The sequence below is a fragment of the Eucyclogobius newberryi genome, unplaced genomic scaffold (assembly GCF_026437365.1).
Source record: "Eucyclogobius newberryi isolate DKJ021-1_F unplaced genomic scaffold, fEucNew1.0.hap1 SCAF_21, whole genome shotgun sequence".
Taxonomy (NCBI): Eukaryota; Metazoa; Chordata; class Actinopteri; order Gobiiformes; family Gobiidae; genus Eucyclogobius; species Eucyclogobius newberryi.
The window spans coordinates 1,500,349-1,516,765 of NW_027315846.1; the positions used below are offsets into that span (position 1 = coordinate 1,500,349).

General features: G+C 46.0%; 1 protein-coding gene across 1 annotated transcript in view; it reads right to left on the minus strand.

The window, feature by feature from the left end:
* The window catches only part of exoc3l4 (exocyst complex component 3-like 4), a 31,021-nt gene that overhangs the window by 6,673 nt on the left and 7,931 nt on the right, over positions 1 to 16,417 (minus strand). Inside the window, exons 5-11 of the mRNA XM_072458244.1 lie at positions 14,849 to 15,250; positions 14,260 to 14,377; positions 13,910 to 14,035; positions 12,739 to 12,839; positions 11,884 to 11,982; positions 8,801 to 8,924; positions 7,683 to 7,805 (exon numbers count right to left, since the gene is read on the minus strand). Coding sequence (XP_072314345.1) covers positions 7,683 to 7,805; positions 8,801 to 8,924; positions 11,884 to 11,982; positions 12,739 to 12,839; positions 13,910 to 14,035; positions 14,260 to 14,377; positions 14,849 to 15,250 — 1,093 coding nt within the window. The remainder of the gene's footprint in view (positions 1 to 7,682; positions 7,806 to 8,800; positions 8,925 to 11,883; positions 11,983 to 12,738; positions 12,840 to 13,909; positions 14,036 to 14,259; positions 14,378 to 14,848; positions 15,251 to 16,417) is intronic.

Sequence of the window (16,417 nt, forward strand, 5' to 3'; positions counted from 1 at the left end):
ATGAAAAACAACTAAGGTAAACTTGTTAAATGAAGGTTAAATAAAGGAGGAAAAAGAGGAGACAAGGGAGAGAAGAGAAAAAAGAGGAGATAAGGGGGAGGAAAGGAGGAAAATAAGGAGACAAGGGAGAGAAAAGGAGGAAAATAAGGAGACAAGGGAGAGAAAAGGAGGAAAATGAGGAGACAAGCGGGAGGAAAGGAGGAAAATAAGGAGACATAGAGGAAAAAGAGGAGACCAGGGGGAGAAAAGGAGGAAAAATCTGTTGTTTGCATATGATAAAGTAGATGTAGTTTGTCCGCGCTTGTTGCCGTAGTCGGGTTAAGATCCGGCACAAATCTGTCGTGGTTAAAGTTTATCACAATCACAACAAAACGTGTCGAGTTATTTGACATTTGGGTTTGTTTTTATCGTCTCCTTTAACCCGGAGGAACATGAAAACAGGAAGAAGAAGTCGCTCAGAATAAAACACAGAAGTCGCAGGACAAAAGGTATAAAAAGGTTCAAATTCGGTTTGAAATATGAGTTTGTTTTGCCAAAACAAACAGGAAACGGCACGACATTTAAACTTCAGAAATACTTTTGTGACTTTCCTTTTAAAAGACAACAAAAAGTATTAAAGTTCCGCATCAAGTTTCTCCTGTTTTTCTACTTCTGACTTACTTTCGTGTCCTAGAACCTGTAGTAAATATTTATCATACTTTTACTTCCGTTAAGTTGAAGTCTGTGATGGGAGTTTGAAAAGTTTAAAATGACAGGAAGTAAGAGCTGCGAATCCCTCTGTGATGTCATCAACGCGCGACGTGCCGTTGAAAATACGGAGACAGTTTGTACTTTTATGACGGTTTAAACGTTCGTTTGTGTTTAAAAGGTAAATTTTGGAGTGTATTTTGTGTACTTTTACTGAAGTACTCTTTCCACCTCTGGACGTACGTTTTGGTTATAGTAAAAATAATAAATATAGTAAAAATTGCAAGCGAAAAATTAAGTAAAAAGTAAAACAAATAAATAAAAAGTAAAAAATAATAATAACAATATTGACAACAAAATAAATAAAAAAAAAATTTAAATAAACAAATAATATGTAAGTGAGTAAAAAGTAAAACAAATGCATAAATAAAATGTAAAAGGAAAAAATAAAAATAAACTAAAAAATAATAATAATAATAAACTAAATAAAAAGTAATAATTAAATAATTAAAATACAGTTAAAAATAAATAAATAATAAGAAGAAAGAAAGTAAAAAGTAAAACAAATTAATAAATAAAATGTAAAAAGTAAAAAGAATAAAAAGAAAGTAAATTCTTCACAAAAAAAATTATAATAATGTAAAAATAATTATAATAATGAAAAAAAAATCATTAAGTTTAAAATAGATAAATAATAAAAAATAAAAATATTTCAGGCGTCAGACCAAATAACTTAAGGAAAATAACAATCACAAATGACACAAATATACAAATGAATAAACACGTAAAATGTGGACTGCTAAACATTAGAGCAATTTCCTCCAAATCGCTCTTAGTTAATGAATTAATTAGTGACTATAACATAGATCTTCTAGCTCTAACTGAAACGTGGCTTCAACAAGACGACTACGTCAGACTAAATGAGTCCACCCCACCCACCCATGTTAACCCCACCCACCCATGTTAACCCCACCCACCCATGTTAACCCCACCCACCCATGTTAACTTTCAGACTGCCAGGAGCACAGGCCGAGGTGGTGGTGGGGCAGTGACCTCACACTCAAGCCTACTTATGAGCCCTAAAACTAACAATGCATTTCACTCATTTGAAAGCCTCATGCTGTCAATCACATGTCCAAATATGAAAAACCAAAAAGGAGTTTTGTTCATAGTTATCTACCGACCTCCTGGTCCCTACTCAGAGTTTTTAACAGTTTTCTGACTTCATATCAAACTTAGTGTTAGCCTGGGATAAAATAGTTATAGTTGGAGACTTTAATATCCACGTGAACATGAGTGATGACGCTCTCAGTAATGCCTTCAGCGCCTTGTTAGACAGCATTGGTTTCACTCAGAATGTAAATAAGCCGACTCACACTCACAAGAACACTCTGGATCTTGTCCTAACGTATGGAACAGAGATTAGTGACCTCAGTGTCCTCCCTCAAAACCCTATATTGTCAGATCATTTCCTAATTACCTTTCAGTTTATTCTTAAAGATCATCCAGTCCCACAAAATAAAGTTATAATGAAAAGGAAAATATCTGAAAAATCTATCTCAAAATTCAAAGAAATAATAGAGCCAATATTCAGTGACATGTCATGTGATCATGTCATGTGATCATGTCATGTGATCATGTCATGTGATCATGTCATGTGATCCTGCTGAGAACAGCTTTAGTCCCAGTTTATGTGATCAATTTGTCGACTTGACCATGAATTCTCTGAAGTCTGCTCTTGACGTTGTCGCGCCGTTAAAACAGAAGGTCATTAGGCCAAAGCGCGCCTCCCCATGGTACAACCAAGAACTGCGTTCACATAAACAAAGAGTTAGAAAGTTAGAGGGATTATTTCGTCGCTCTCACACCGAAGAATCCCTAAAAGCATGGAAAAGTTGCCTGCTGTCCTATAAGCAGGCTCTGCGTAAGGCCCTAACCAGATATTATTCAAATATAATAGAAGTCAACAAAAGTAACACTAAATTCCTTTTCAGCACTGTAGCTAGGCTAACAAACTGTCACAGTGCAGTAGAGCCCTCAATCCCAGCTACACTTAGCTCTGATGATTTCCTTCTATTTTTTAACAATAAATAAAAACAATCAGAGATAAATTAGATGAAATTACCCCCGCTATTAGCCCTGAACTAGCCCAAGCTGTAAATCTAACGTCCCATATAAATCCACCAGTAAACTTAGAAAGGTTCACAGCTGTTGATCAAGCAGAGATAACTTCAGCCATCATGTCCTCTAAAAGCTCAACTTGTGTCCTAGACCCCATTCCTCAAAGACATTCTCCCCCTAATTATAGACCCTATTCTTAATATAATAAATACTTCACTCGAAAGTGGCTATGTTCCACAGTCCTTCAAACATGCAGTCATTAAACCTCTTCTGAAAAAGCCTAATCTAGATCCCGACCTATTGGTAAACTACAGACCTATTTCAAATCTTCCCTTCGTCTCTAAAATCCTTGAAAAAGTTGTAGTAAAACAGCTTTGTCGCCACCTGCAGGACAATAACTTATTTGAAGTTTTCCAGACAGGGTTCAGAGCCCACCACAGCACTGAAACTGCACTAGTTAAAGTCACAAATGATTTGTTATTAGCCGCTGACGATGGACTGGTCTCAATCCTGGTTCTGTTGGACCTCAGCGCAGCGTTTGACACCATTGACCACAACATTCTACTGCAGAGGTTAGAATGTGATGTAGGTGTTGGAGGAACAGCCCTCAGCTGGTTTAAATCCTATCTATCTGATAGGTTCCAATTTGTTAATGTAAACCAGAGCTCCTCACCAAGCTCTAAAGTAATTTACGGTGTGCCACAGGGTTCGGTACTCGGTCCAATTCTGTTTACTCTTTATCTGCTGCCATTAGGCAACATTATCAGAAAGCATGACATTAACTTCCACTGCTCTGCAGACGACACTCAGCTGTATTTATCAATGAAACCTGATCAGAGCGATCAAGTAGACAGACTTAGTACTTGTGTGAAGGAGATAAAAACCTGGATGACACTAAACTACCTGCTTCTTAACCCTGAAAAAACCGAGGTCATTGTGCTGGTCCTAAGCATCTACGAGACGCTCTATCTGAGCAGATAGTCACACTGGACAATGTCAGTGTAGCCTCCAGTTCTACTGTAAGAAACCTTGGAGTCTTATTTGACCAGGAGCTCTCATTTAAAGCTCATATAAATCAAGCTTGTAAAACAGCCTATTTCCATTTGCGCAACAAGAGCCAAAATCAGAAGAATCCTGCCTAAAAGTGATGCTGAAAAACTTATCCATGCATTTGTAACGACTAGATTAGACTACTGTAACTCCCTGCTTGCAGCGTGTCCTAAAAGCTCCATAAAAAGCTTTCAACTGGTTCAAAATGCAGCAGCAAGATTACTAACAGGAACAAAAAGAAGAGAGCACATTACGCCATTGCTGAAGTCTCTTCACTGGCTCCCCGTCGAGTCCAGAATCAAATTCAAAATTCTACTCTTGACCTACAAAGCCATAAATGACATGGCCCCATCCTACCTCAAAGATGCTATAGAACCATATCATCCAAACAGAGCTCTTCGCTCTCAGAATGCCGGCCTTCTGGTGGTGCCAAGAGTCTCTAAAAGTACTGTAGGAGGTAGAGCGTTTAGCTCCCAAGCTCCTGTGTTATGGAATCAGCTCCCGACCCATGTTAAATATGCTGACACAGTCTCTTCATTTAAGTCCAGGCTTAAAACGTTCCTCTTCGAAATCGCTTATGGTCAGACTAGTTAGGAACAGAAACATAAACCCACAGCTTTAGCTACGCTGCCCTAGGAGTAACTGTGCTGGGGGAAGTATGACAGCTTGAGCACTATCCTCTTCTTCTTCTGACTACTTATGCTATCAAACAATATTTATTTTTTGATTCCACTTGCAAACTGTTCACCGCCTTCTTTTCTTTCTCTCACTCCTGAGGACCTGTGGACCCAGATGCCCCTGCCCTGGTGAAGTGGTCCCTGCCCTGTGTGTACGGTCCCTCATCTGCCTGAAGAGTGGGTCCAGTTCCAGTCTCCCTCGTGTCCGTCTGTCCGTCTGTGAGAGTCGGATCTCTCCTTCACTGGAACTCCTCCAGGTTTCTACGCTTTTTTCCCAAAGAGGTTTTTTTTGTAGTTTTTCCTGGCCGAGAAGGAGAGTCTAAGGACAGAGGACCCTGGGACATCGTCCCTCGCCACCACAGACATTGTCTGACTCCATCGCCACCACAGACATTGTTGATTCATTTCTCCCTGTGGCCCTCAGAGGCAACTGTTGTTGTGATTTTGGGCCTTACAAAAATAAATTGATTTGATTTTGATTTAATAAAATACATTAACAGTACATTAAAATAATTGCTCGTTGGTGTTTTTCGTCCCATACTTTTTGATTGCGTTATATCATTTAGAAGCGACACATGCTCTTGCCCTCACACCCACACTCGTTCTCCATTAACCAGGGCTTTCCCGTCATTAAAGCCACATTCCGGTGCATCCCGGGCTTTTCCAGGAAGCGCGGAACACCTCGCCGCCTCCGCCGCTCCGCCGTCCGCTTTCAGACAATAGCGGCTGAAACGGCGTCGCTGGAACTTCCAATTGAGTCGCTGAACAAACATGGACTTCCTCCTCTCGTCCCGCACGCCGTTCGTCACGATCGTCGGGAAAACGCTCGACACATTCTGGACAAACGCTTGACCGCTCTTGACCGCTCCGGCGTTATGTTACGGAAAGATAAGACCCGGGTTATACTTCATCGGACGACAGTTAGAGGCGACGGTCTGGGGTTTTTCCACACAGTATTTGTGCATCTGCTGTGGCCGAAAACTATTGACATTAAAGCGCCCCCTACAGGCCGGACTGAAGCGCCCCCTACAGGCCGGACTGAAGCGCCCCCTACAGGCCGGACTGAAGCGCCCCCTACAGGCCGGACTGACGCGCCCCCTACAGGCCGGACGACTCACTGAACTGACACGCAGTCCAGATAAATATGTTTGGAATTTAGCTAAAAAAGATGAAAATGTTATCATAGAATAGCACATTTTTGAGGTTTATAATTTCACTTCCTGGTTGTAATTGATGACATCACAGTAGGAAATTACCCAGCAAACACTGGGCCAAAACTCATCTAATGTCAACGTGTTTTTTTTATTTGACAAATGCAAATATATTAGAGCGATTTTATTTTGTTGAATTCATGTTTAGAGTTAAAAAAAGTTGTTTCTTTGTGTAAATTCTGCATAAACTTTGACTGTAATGAGTGTCCCTGGAGTGATGTCACTTCCTGTCCCTGGTGTGATGTCACTTCCTGTCATTTTCTACAGATTTTGCTACGTTTTCTCCACAAACACCTGCTCGATTGGTGTAAAACTATAATTTATATGTACATCAGGTATAAACACACCAAATAAAGTCAACATTAGATGATCGTAAAAACCTGTAATGGTCCTTTAAGTAAAGTTGTAGTTAAAGAAGTGAACGGGGAAAACAATCTTGAATAAAATAAAGAGTATAAATAAAGGGAACGCTCACTTTCTCTGCCGTTTTCAGTCTTTCTTTTACCACAGAAACGACCAAAACTTTAGAAATAGTTCACAGGCAGCGCGACTCTGAGTGAGGCGCCCCCTGGAGTGTGCAGGTGGTATTACCTGTGTGTGCGGCTCCTTCAGGACGTCCCAGTGCTGACAGAGCGCCCCCTGGAGTGTGCAGGTGGTATTACCTGTGTGTGCGGCTCCTTCAGGACGTCCCAGTGCTGACAGAGCGCCCCCTGGAGTGTGCAGGTGGTATTACCTGTGCGTGCGGCTCCTTCAGGACATCCCAGTGCTGACAGAGCGCCCCCTGGAGTGTGGAGGTGGTATTACCTGTGCGTGCGGCTCCTTCAGGACATCCCAGTGCTGACAGAGCGCCCCCTGGAGTGTGGAGGTGGTATTACCTGTGCGTGCGGCTCCTTCAGGACATCCCAGTGCTGACAGAGCGCCCCCTGGAGTGTGCAGGTGGTATTACCTGTGCGTGCGGCTCCTTCAGGACGTCCCAGTGCTGACAGAGCGCCCCCTGGAGTGTGCAGGTGGTATTACCTGTGCGTGCGGCTCCTTCAGGACGTCCCAGTGCTGACAGAGCGCCCCCTGGAGTGTGGAGGTGGTATTACCTGTGCGTGCGGCTCCTTCAGGACATCCCAGTGCTGACAGAGCGCCCCCTGGAGTGTGGAGGTGGTATTACCTGTGCGTGCGGCTCCTTCAGGACGTCCCAGTGCTGACAGAGCGCCCCCTGGAGTGTGGAGGTGGTATTACCTGTGCGTGCGGCTCCTTCAGGACATCCCAGTGCTGACAGAGCGCCCCCTGGAGTGTGGAGGTGGTATTACCTGTGCGTGCGGCTCCTTCAGGACGTCCCAGTGCTGACAGAGCGCCCCCTGGAGTGTGGAGGTGGTATTACCTGTGCGTGCGGCTCCTTCAGGACATCCCAGTGCTGACAGAGCGCCCCCTGGAGTGTGGAGGTGGTATTACCTGTGCGTGCGGCTCCTTCAGTGCGTCCCAGTGCTGACAGAGCGCCCCCTGGAGTGTGGAGGTGGTATTACCTGTGCGGCTCCTTCATGACGTCCCAGTGCTGACAGAGCGCCCCATGGAGTGTGGAGGTGGTATTACCTGTGCGTGCGGCTCCTTCAGGACGTCCCAGTGCTGACAGAGCGCCCCCTGGAGTGTGCAGGTGGTATTACCTGTGCGTGCGGCTCCTTTAGGACGGTGCAGTGCTGACAGAGCGCCCCCTGGAGTGTGGAGGTGGTATTACCTGTGCGTGCGGCTCCTTCAGGACGTCCCAGTGCTGACAGAGCGCCCCCTGGAGTGTGCAGGTGGTATTACCTGTGCGTGCGGCTCCTTTAGGACGGTGCAGTGCTGACAGAGCGCCCCCTGGAGTGTGGAGGTGGTATTACCTGTGCGTGCGGCTCCTTTAGGACGGTGCCGTGCTGACAGAGCGCCCCCTGGAGTGTGGAGGTAGTATTACCTGTGCGTGCGGCTCCTTTAGGACGGTGCAGTGCTGACAGAGCTCCTCCGTCCTCTGCTGCAGGTTCTTGAAGTCCTCGTTGGTCGTCAGCCACTTCCTGGTCATCATCCGCCTCAGTGGAATCTGCCACAAAGAGTTCGTCCACGTTTAAAGTCCAAAACATTAAAACAAAGAGGATTAGATTGAAGAATTTACCAAACGTTTTGCCCGTTTCGCTCCGATTTGACCATTTTGTTTGTAATGCCACTTCCTGGTTGGACAAGGCCAGTAAATATGACACAGGTAGAGCTAATGTAGCTGTTACTTAGCAACCAGACTGTAAACATGGCCAACGTCCATTTAACTCATACAATAGTTATAATGTGACAAACAGCTTCACCTGACAACACTGTAATTTTGTTGAAACTGCATTTTTTAACCAAAAAAAAATATTTAAAAAATATATATAAAAATATATATATATATATACATATACACATTATATATATATATATATATATATACACATATATATATATATACATATATATATATATATATATATACACATATATATATACACATATATATACATACATACATACACATATATATACATACATACATACATACATACATACATACATATACACATATATATATATATATATATATATATATATATATATATGATAAAATAAAAAAATAGTAAAATAATAAAATAAATAAATACAGCATCTATATTTGGGAAACTGACTCATGACTCAAGACTAGACACAGACGTTTGAGATTAAATGGAAAGAATTGAATTAAATCAATAAAATCAAATTTAGTTTGAGTTTTAATTTATTTTGCTACCGATTTATGTTTTGTTTTTGTGTTTTTTCAGGATGACATCTTTAGTTTGTGTATGATTTATGATTTAAAAGAATCAGAACGAGGTTACTTTAGGTGAAATGTCTTAAAGTGAATTTCCCCTCGTGCAATTTAGGAACGTGAGTCGTGCGTCGTGTGGCATAAAGATGGAGAGACTCGAGCAAAAGCAGAAGAACAAGCGCTCCGATTCCTCATTTGTAAAACCACAGAGCGCTCAAAGCAGAAGTGGACGCTCGCCGCGATAAAAGCCCAGGATTTCGTACCTTGACGTTTTCCTTGAACTGGTCCTGCAGATCCTGGAGAAGTCTGACGTTGAACCGCTTTATTTCTTTGCTCAGAGACTCCACCTCGGTCGGGCAGGACTCCCTGTAGTCCTCCATGTGCTCCCTGGACAAAGAAGAGGACATCGCTCAGGTTCAGGATGACCAGAACAACAGCCTGACCCTAGAGGTGGAGACGTGTAACTACAGTGTAATAACCTTTATAAGCTGCACTTTTTTTCATAGTTTTGTCCTGGGTGCGACTTATACTCCAGAGCGACTTATATGTGATATTATTCGTTATTTTCACACTGGCAACCACAAGAGGGCGCTCTAGGCTCTAAGCGACGCAGAAGAAGAATCTTCTCTTCCTCTGGAGTTTGTGGAGTTGTTTAGAAGTGACACAGAGGAAGAAGAATTCAATGGATTTAGTGATTTGGGGTAAAACTGATGCTTTGCTAAACTTGTTAGCATGTTCTTTATGCTATAGTTATCTGAATAACTGTTCATATGTTACGCTAACATACCAGACACTTACCACAGTTCTGTCTGTGCCTCATGTAGCTGAAGGTGTTAGCGTTAGCATACGTCATGTAGCTGAAGGTGTTAGCGTTAGCATACGTCATGTAGCTGAAGGTGTTAGCGTTAGCATACGTCATGTAGCTGAAGGTGTTAGCGTTAGCATACGTCATGTAGCTGAAGGTGTTAGCGTTAGCATACGTCATGTAGCTGAAGGTGTTAGCGTTAGCATACGTCATGTAGCTGAAGGTGTTAGCGATAGCATACGTCATGTAGCTGAAGGTGTTAGCGTTAGCATACGTCATGTAGCTGAAGGTGTTGGCGTTAGCATATGTCATGTAGCTGAAGGTGTTAGCGTTAGCATACGTCATGTAGCTGAAGGTGTTAGCATTAGCACCTTAGCATACGTCATGTAGCTGAAGGTGTTAGCATTGGCACGTTAGCATACGTCATGTAGCTGAAGGTGTTAGCATTAGCACGTTAGCATACGTACACCTATTCACCATGTTGTCTCATCTGTTATTACTTTAAACTGCATTTCAACACATTTCCCCAAAACATGCGACTTACATATGTTTTTTTCTTCTCTATTATGCATTTTTTGGCTGGTGCGACTTATAGTACGGATAATACGGTACTCGGGCTGGGACAGCAGGTCGTTCTGTCACATGATGTCGTTGTATTGTACGAGATGTTCACACTTTGAGCAGGAAAGAGAAGAACGAGGTGAAATACTGCGACTTTTGTGTCACTTTTACAACGACATGAATGAAGCCTTCACTGGGATCAAACTCTGTGAAGGATCAAACTGGGATGAACCTCGGGGTGAGAGGGCACAGGCTTTACCACTGCACCACCGCTCAGTCGCCTGGCTTTGGCTCGAGGTCGCACACACTCAGCTGAACACTGCTGGACGTGTTCAGGCGTGGCAGTTTCACATTCTCAGTTCTATATTTAGCCCTGACAGCTGCAGTATTCCACTCAGTACTTCAACTCCACACTTTCGATTTTGAGCGCTTCTCAGTCTACGCCCCGTTTCCACTAAAGCACGTGATCTCTGCACGCCGCACGCACACGCCGCACGCACACGCCGCACGCACACGCCGCACGCACACGCCGCACGCACACGCCGCACGCACACGCCGCACGCACACGCCGCACGCACACGTGCAAATGCCAACGGCAACGGCCACCCTCACCCCTCACACTGATGCAACTGTGGCACGAACAGTGGCTGGGATTGACTGAGACGAGGGACAAAAGAACTGGACATGAGTCCTGGAGAGTGCAGCCTGTTCAGAACAGTTATTATTGTTATTGAGACTCTGATTATGACGTCATCTCCAGCTCCAACTTTAGTCAAGTCTGTCAGAGCTCAAAGAAGTGCATCGGATCAGAGGCCACACAGGGATGCGTCTGTGTCTGCAGGGGGGGCTCCTCAAGCCTGGGGGGGGGCTTCTCAGTTCTCAGGCCTGGGGGGGCTCCTCAGGCCTGGGGGGGGGCTCCTCAGGCCTTGGGGGGGGAGTCCTCAGGCCAGGGGGGGGCTCCTCAGGCCTTGGGGGAGCTCCTCGGGCCTTGGGGGAGCTCCTCTGGCCTTGGGGGAGCTCCTCGGGCCTTGGGGGAGCTCCTCGGGCCTTGGGGGGGGGCTCCTCAGGCCAGGGGGGGCTCCTCAGGCCTTGGGGGGGCTCCTCAGGCCTTGGGGGGGGGGGTTGTGTGAGTAGTTCGCACACAAAATACCATGTCCTTAATACCGCGTTATACAAACAATTACAAGAGTTTATTTGAATAAGTTATGTTTTTTTATTACCGTATTATAAAGGTTTTTCTTACCATATCGTCACTTTACAATTGTACAAGACATCAACATCTAATATGTGCGAAAGCCTTTCACGATTCTACGATTTTAACTGCAAGACACTGACCTATGACCCCATGTGTGACCTATGACCCCATGTGTGACCTATGACCCCATGTGTGACCTATGACCCCATGTGTGACCTATGACCCCATGTGTGACCTATGACCCCATGTGTGACTTTCATCCATGTTCAGGGTCAAAAATGCCTGAGTCTGAACATGAAGAATATGAATAATAAAGCTGTGATGACAGAACCTCTCTGAAATGAAACATGTTTATACTTTATACTTTCACAAACTCCTCTTGGGGCTTTAGGCGGAGGCGTTTATTACATCTCCTGCTGAGTCTGTGATTATTAAACACTTGGATCAGGGCGTCACAAACCTGCTGAAAACAATAACTTCTCAGTCCAGTTCAAACACGTAGTACAGCAGAAAGTACAGAAACTTGTCTCAAATGCAGTAAAGTAAAAGTCAAATGTATACACTGCACAAACTACTGCAGTAAAGTGCAGATACATAAACGTCTCACTTGTTGTACTTTTTCACTTTTGTACTTGGTTACTACGTTCACGTGTAGTAAAAGTAAAAGTAAATCTGTCACGGCGTAAATCCCTCCGTTCCCTCAAACCCTGCCCACATGACATGAGCCACGCCCACAGCCTGCTGCCCCGGTGCATTGTGGGCGGCGAGAGGCGGCGGTGACTTACAGTAACGCGCTGAAGGAGTTGACGTATGTGATGAGGTACTGCGTCCAGACGGGCAGCGGGCGAAGGGCGTCGCACTGACCCCGGAACGCCAGCTCGAACCTGAGACAGGAGAGAAGTACTGAGTATGTACTACAGAGTATACACTACACAGAGTATGTACTACACAGAGTATATACTACACAGAGTGTATACTGCACAGAGTATATACTACACAGAGTGTATACTGCACAGAGTGTATACTACACAGAGTGTATACTGCACAGAGTATATACAGCACAGAGTATATACTACACTGAGTATATACTGCACTGACTGCACAGAGTACAGTATATACTGTACAGTATATACTCTGTACAATATAATACTGCACAAAGTTGTGTGTTGCTATTTCCGTGTGTTGTTGTTGTGGTGTTGTGGTTGTTGTGTGTATTATGTGTGTGTGTTGTTGTTGTTGTTGTTGTTGTTGTTGTGTGTATTGTTGTTGTGTGTATTGTTGTTGTTGTGTGTATATTGTTGTGTGTATTGTTGTGTGTTGTTGTTGTGGTGGTTGTTGTTGTTGTTGTGTGTGTGTTGTTGTTGTTGTGTGTGTATTGTTGTTGTGTGTGTATTGTTGTTGTGTGTGTATTGTTGTGTGTGTGTGTTGTTGTTGTTGTTGTTGTTGTTGTTGTGTGTATTGTTGTGTTGTTGTGTGTATTGTTGTTGTGTGTATTGTTGTTGTGTGTATTGTTGTTGTGTGTATTGTTGTTGTGTGTATTGTGGTTGTGGTTGTGGTTGTTGTTGTTGTTGTGGTGTGTTGTGGTTGTTGTTGTTGTTGTTGTTGTTGTTGTTGTTGTGTGTTGTGTGTTGAGGCTGGACCTCGTGGGGAACAGTGTGATCTCTCTCAGACAGGAGCAGGTCACTCTCTGCTCCAGCTCGACCTCGATGGCTCTGGACTGAATCACGAAGCTTTTGACCAGCTGCAGAATCAACACACAAACATTAGATACACACCGCCCTCGTGTGGAGGACACAGGGAACTGCATGAGATACACACTCCTCGTGTGGAGGACACAGGGAACTGCATGAGATACACACTCCTCGTGTGGAGGACACAGGGAACTGCACGACAAATACACACCGCCCTCGTGTGGAGGACACAGGGAACTGCACGACAAATACACACCGCCCTCGTGTGGAGGACACAGGGAACTGCACGACAAATACACACCGCCCTCATGTGGAGGACACAGGGAACTGCATTGCAAATACACACTGCCCTCGTGTGGAGGACACAGGGAACTGCATTGCAAATACACACTGCCCTCGTGTGGAGGACACAGGGAACTGCATGAGATACACACTGCCCTCGTGTGGAGGACACAGGGAACTGCTCGTCAAATACAGATAAAAACACTGCAAAATTGTTCCTTTTGTAACGCCACGACTGGACTTCTGGTCAGGGTTTGGTCTGGTTTAGGTCCAGTCCTCATCGATCTGGACGGCACAGTTTGAAGCGGGATAATCACTTAAGTCCAGTAGAAAGAACGCCACGGACATATTTCCCTCGACAAACGCACAAATCGCCTGTGTGCACGTCTTTAACAAGTGAAACTGGCTCTGATTTGGTTCGTTTGGCTCCGCCCCTGCTACAACGCTGCTCTGCGATTGGTCCAGTCTCTGCAGACCAACGGTAACAGCCGGATCAGAAGGACCTTTGCGAGGCCGGGCTCTGATTGGTCGAGGTCTGATCCTGGACTAGACCTGGTTTTACTCTGTTAATCGGGTTCCGCCCCTTTCTCGTCTCCACGGAGATGTTAGCGTTTAGCCTGGAATGTTCCGCACTATGGCATTGGACAGATCTCTCTCCGTGGACCGAGCATGTGACACCACCGAGTTACAGGCCAGATCTGTGGCGGGGCGACGCTCAAGTTGCATTCAATTGGCAAAAAAAAAGGAGCTGCAGCACGGACGAGTTCAATGCCGCACTGCGGAACATTCAGTACCGTTCTGAAAGCTGCTTGTACGTGTTTTTGCCTGTAATACTCACGGTCCAGATGTCCATGTGCATGTCCGAGATGAGGACGCCCTCCTCCGTCTCCGGCTCCTTCCGCTCGCTCCAGAACTCGCGCTCTTCCAACGACGTGATTTTCCCCAGCGACGAGCGCAGGTCCTCCTGAGGTGACACGAGGAGAGCAGACACTCAGCAATCGGCAGTGATTCGCCATCGTTGCCTGGACAACACGGACTCTGAAAGCACGTGTCAGGGGACGGTTTGTGACGAGGACAGCGGCGTTATTGAACACAAAAGGAAAGAACATGCTGGATGAAAGCGCAGCACGTCCTGAGCAGCAGAGGGCGCTGTGCACGTCCTGAGCAGCAGAGGGCGCTGTGGTCTACCTGGACTCTGCAGCAGAACTTGTCTTTGAGCTGAGATATGAACCCCGCTTCCAGATCCAGCTCCGTGGACTCGTTTGACATGTCGACCTGCAGCGAAACGTGGCCCAGGACAGACTCACTGCAACAGACGGACAAACAAACAGATAAACAAACAAACAAACAAACAGATAAACAAACAAACAAACAAACAAACAGACAGACAAACACACAAACAAAGACAGGTTTAGCCCGAGCCTCAGCACACCCCGCCGGTCCCCCCGCCCGAGCCTCAGCACACCTCGCCCGTCCCCGCCCGAGCCTCAGCACACCTCGCCCGTCCCCCCACCCGAGCCTCAGCACACCTCGCCCGTCCCCCCGCCCGAGCCTCAGCACACCTCGCCCGTCCCCGCCCGAGCCTCAGCACACCTCGCCCGTCCCCCCGCCCGAGCCTCAGCACACCTCGCCCGTCCCCGCCCGAGCCTCAGCACACCTCGCCCGTCCCCCCCCCCGAGCCTCAACACACCTCGCCCGTCCCCCCGCCCGAGCCTCAGCACACCTCGCCCGTCCCCCGCCCGAGCCTCAGCACACCCCGCCCGTCCCCCGCACAGACCTCTTGTATCTGTGGAGGATCCAGACGAGCAGGGCGTGGATGTCCTTCAGCTCCGTCGTCTTCGTCTCCAGGTTCTGCACGTGTCGTCCCAGGACGCGGCGGTAGCTCCGCACGTATTCGCCAAACGCGTCAAAACTGGGCGGGTACGACCACTTCAGGTCCCGCCTCACGCCCTCCAGGTCCGACACCACCGCTTTGCCCAGGATGCCCAGGTGCACGGCAAGCCAGGAGGGGTTCTGGTCGCGGGTCTCCAGCTGGACGTGCTCTACTTTGGTCCGGACGCCGTCTTGGACCGCCGACTTCCAGAAGTCCATCCAGCTCCCGGCGACTCTGCCCGGATCTGAGGCTCGACGCTCCTCCTCCTGGACGATCCGCGCCACGAACTCCAGCAACTTCTTGTTCCTGCGTCACAGAGGATCATTATGTTTACTCTCTACCCTAAGACCTAAGAAGTAACTACAAGTACTCGTACAAATACTGGAGTTCTGAAGCCACTTTAAACTACCGTATTTTCTGGACTATAAGTCGCACGTTTTTTTCATAGTTTTGGCTGGGGTGCGACTTATATACCGTATTTTCTGGAGAAGAAAAAAAACCATACATATAAAGTTGCACTGGAGTATAAGTATAAGTCGCACCCCGGCCAAAAAGGTGTGACTTATAGTCCGGAAAATACGGTATGTTTTTTTCTTCTCTATTATGCCTGAAGAGTGGGTCCAGTTCGCCTCAGTCGGTCCCTCTTCTGCCTGAAGAGTGGGTCCAGCTCCAGTCTCCCTCGTGTCCGTCTGTCCGTCTGTGAGAGTCGGATCTCTCCTTCACTGGAACTCCTCCAGGTTTCTACGCTTTTTTCCCAAAGAGGTTTTTTTGTCGTTTTTCCTGGCCGAGAAGGAGAGTCTAAGGACAGAGGACCCTGGGACATCGTCCCTCGCCACCACAGACATTGTTGATTCATTTCTCCCTGTGGCCCTCAGAGGCAACTGTTGTTGTGATTTTGGGCCTTACAAAAATAAATTGATTTGATTTGATTTGATTTTGATTTGATTTGATTATGCATTTTTTGGCTGGTGCGACTTATACTTATATTTATACTTATACTTATACTCCGAAGCGACTTATATGTGATATTTTTTGTTATTTTCACTCTTGCAACCGCATTTCATACTCCAGTGCGACTTATATATGTTTTTTTTCTTCTCTATTATGCATTTTTTGGCTGGTGCGACTTATAGTCCGGAAAATACGGTACTCATTTGTTGTCTGTCACAATATAAATGTATTTAAAAGAACATAAACGCACATATTGGACTCATTTATACAATATTACAAATAAAGTAACGCACGAATACTATACTTTATGCACGTAGAACGCAGCGCACGTAGAACGCAGCAGACGTAGAACGCAGCACACGTAGAACGTAGAACGCAGCACACGTAGAACGTAGAACGCAGCACACGTAGAACGCATCAGACGTAGAACGCAGCGCACGTAGAACGCATCAGACGTAGAACGCAGCACACGTAGAACGCAGCACACGTAAAACGCAGCACACGTAGAACGCAGCACACGTA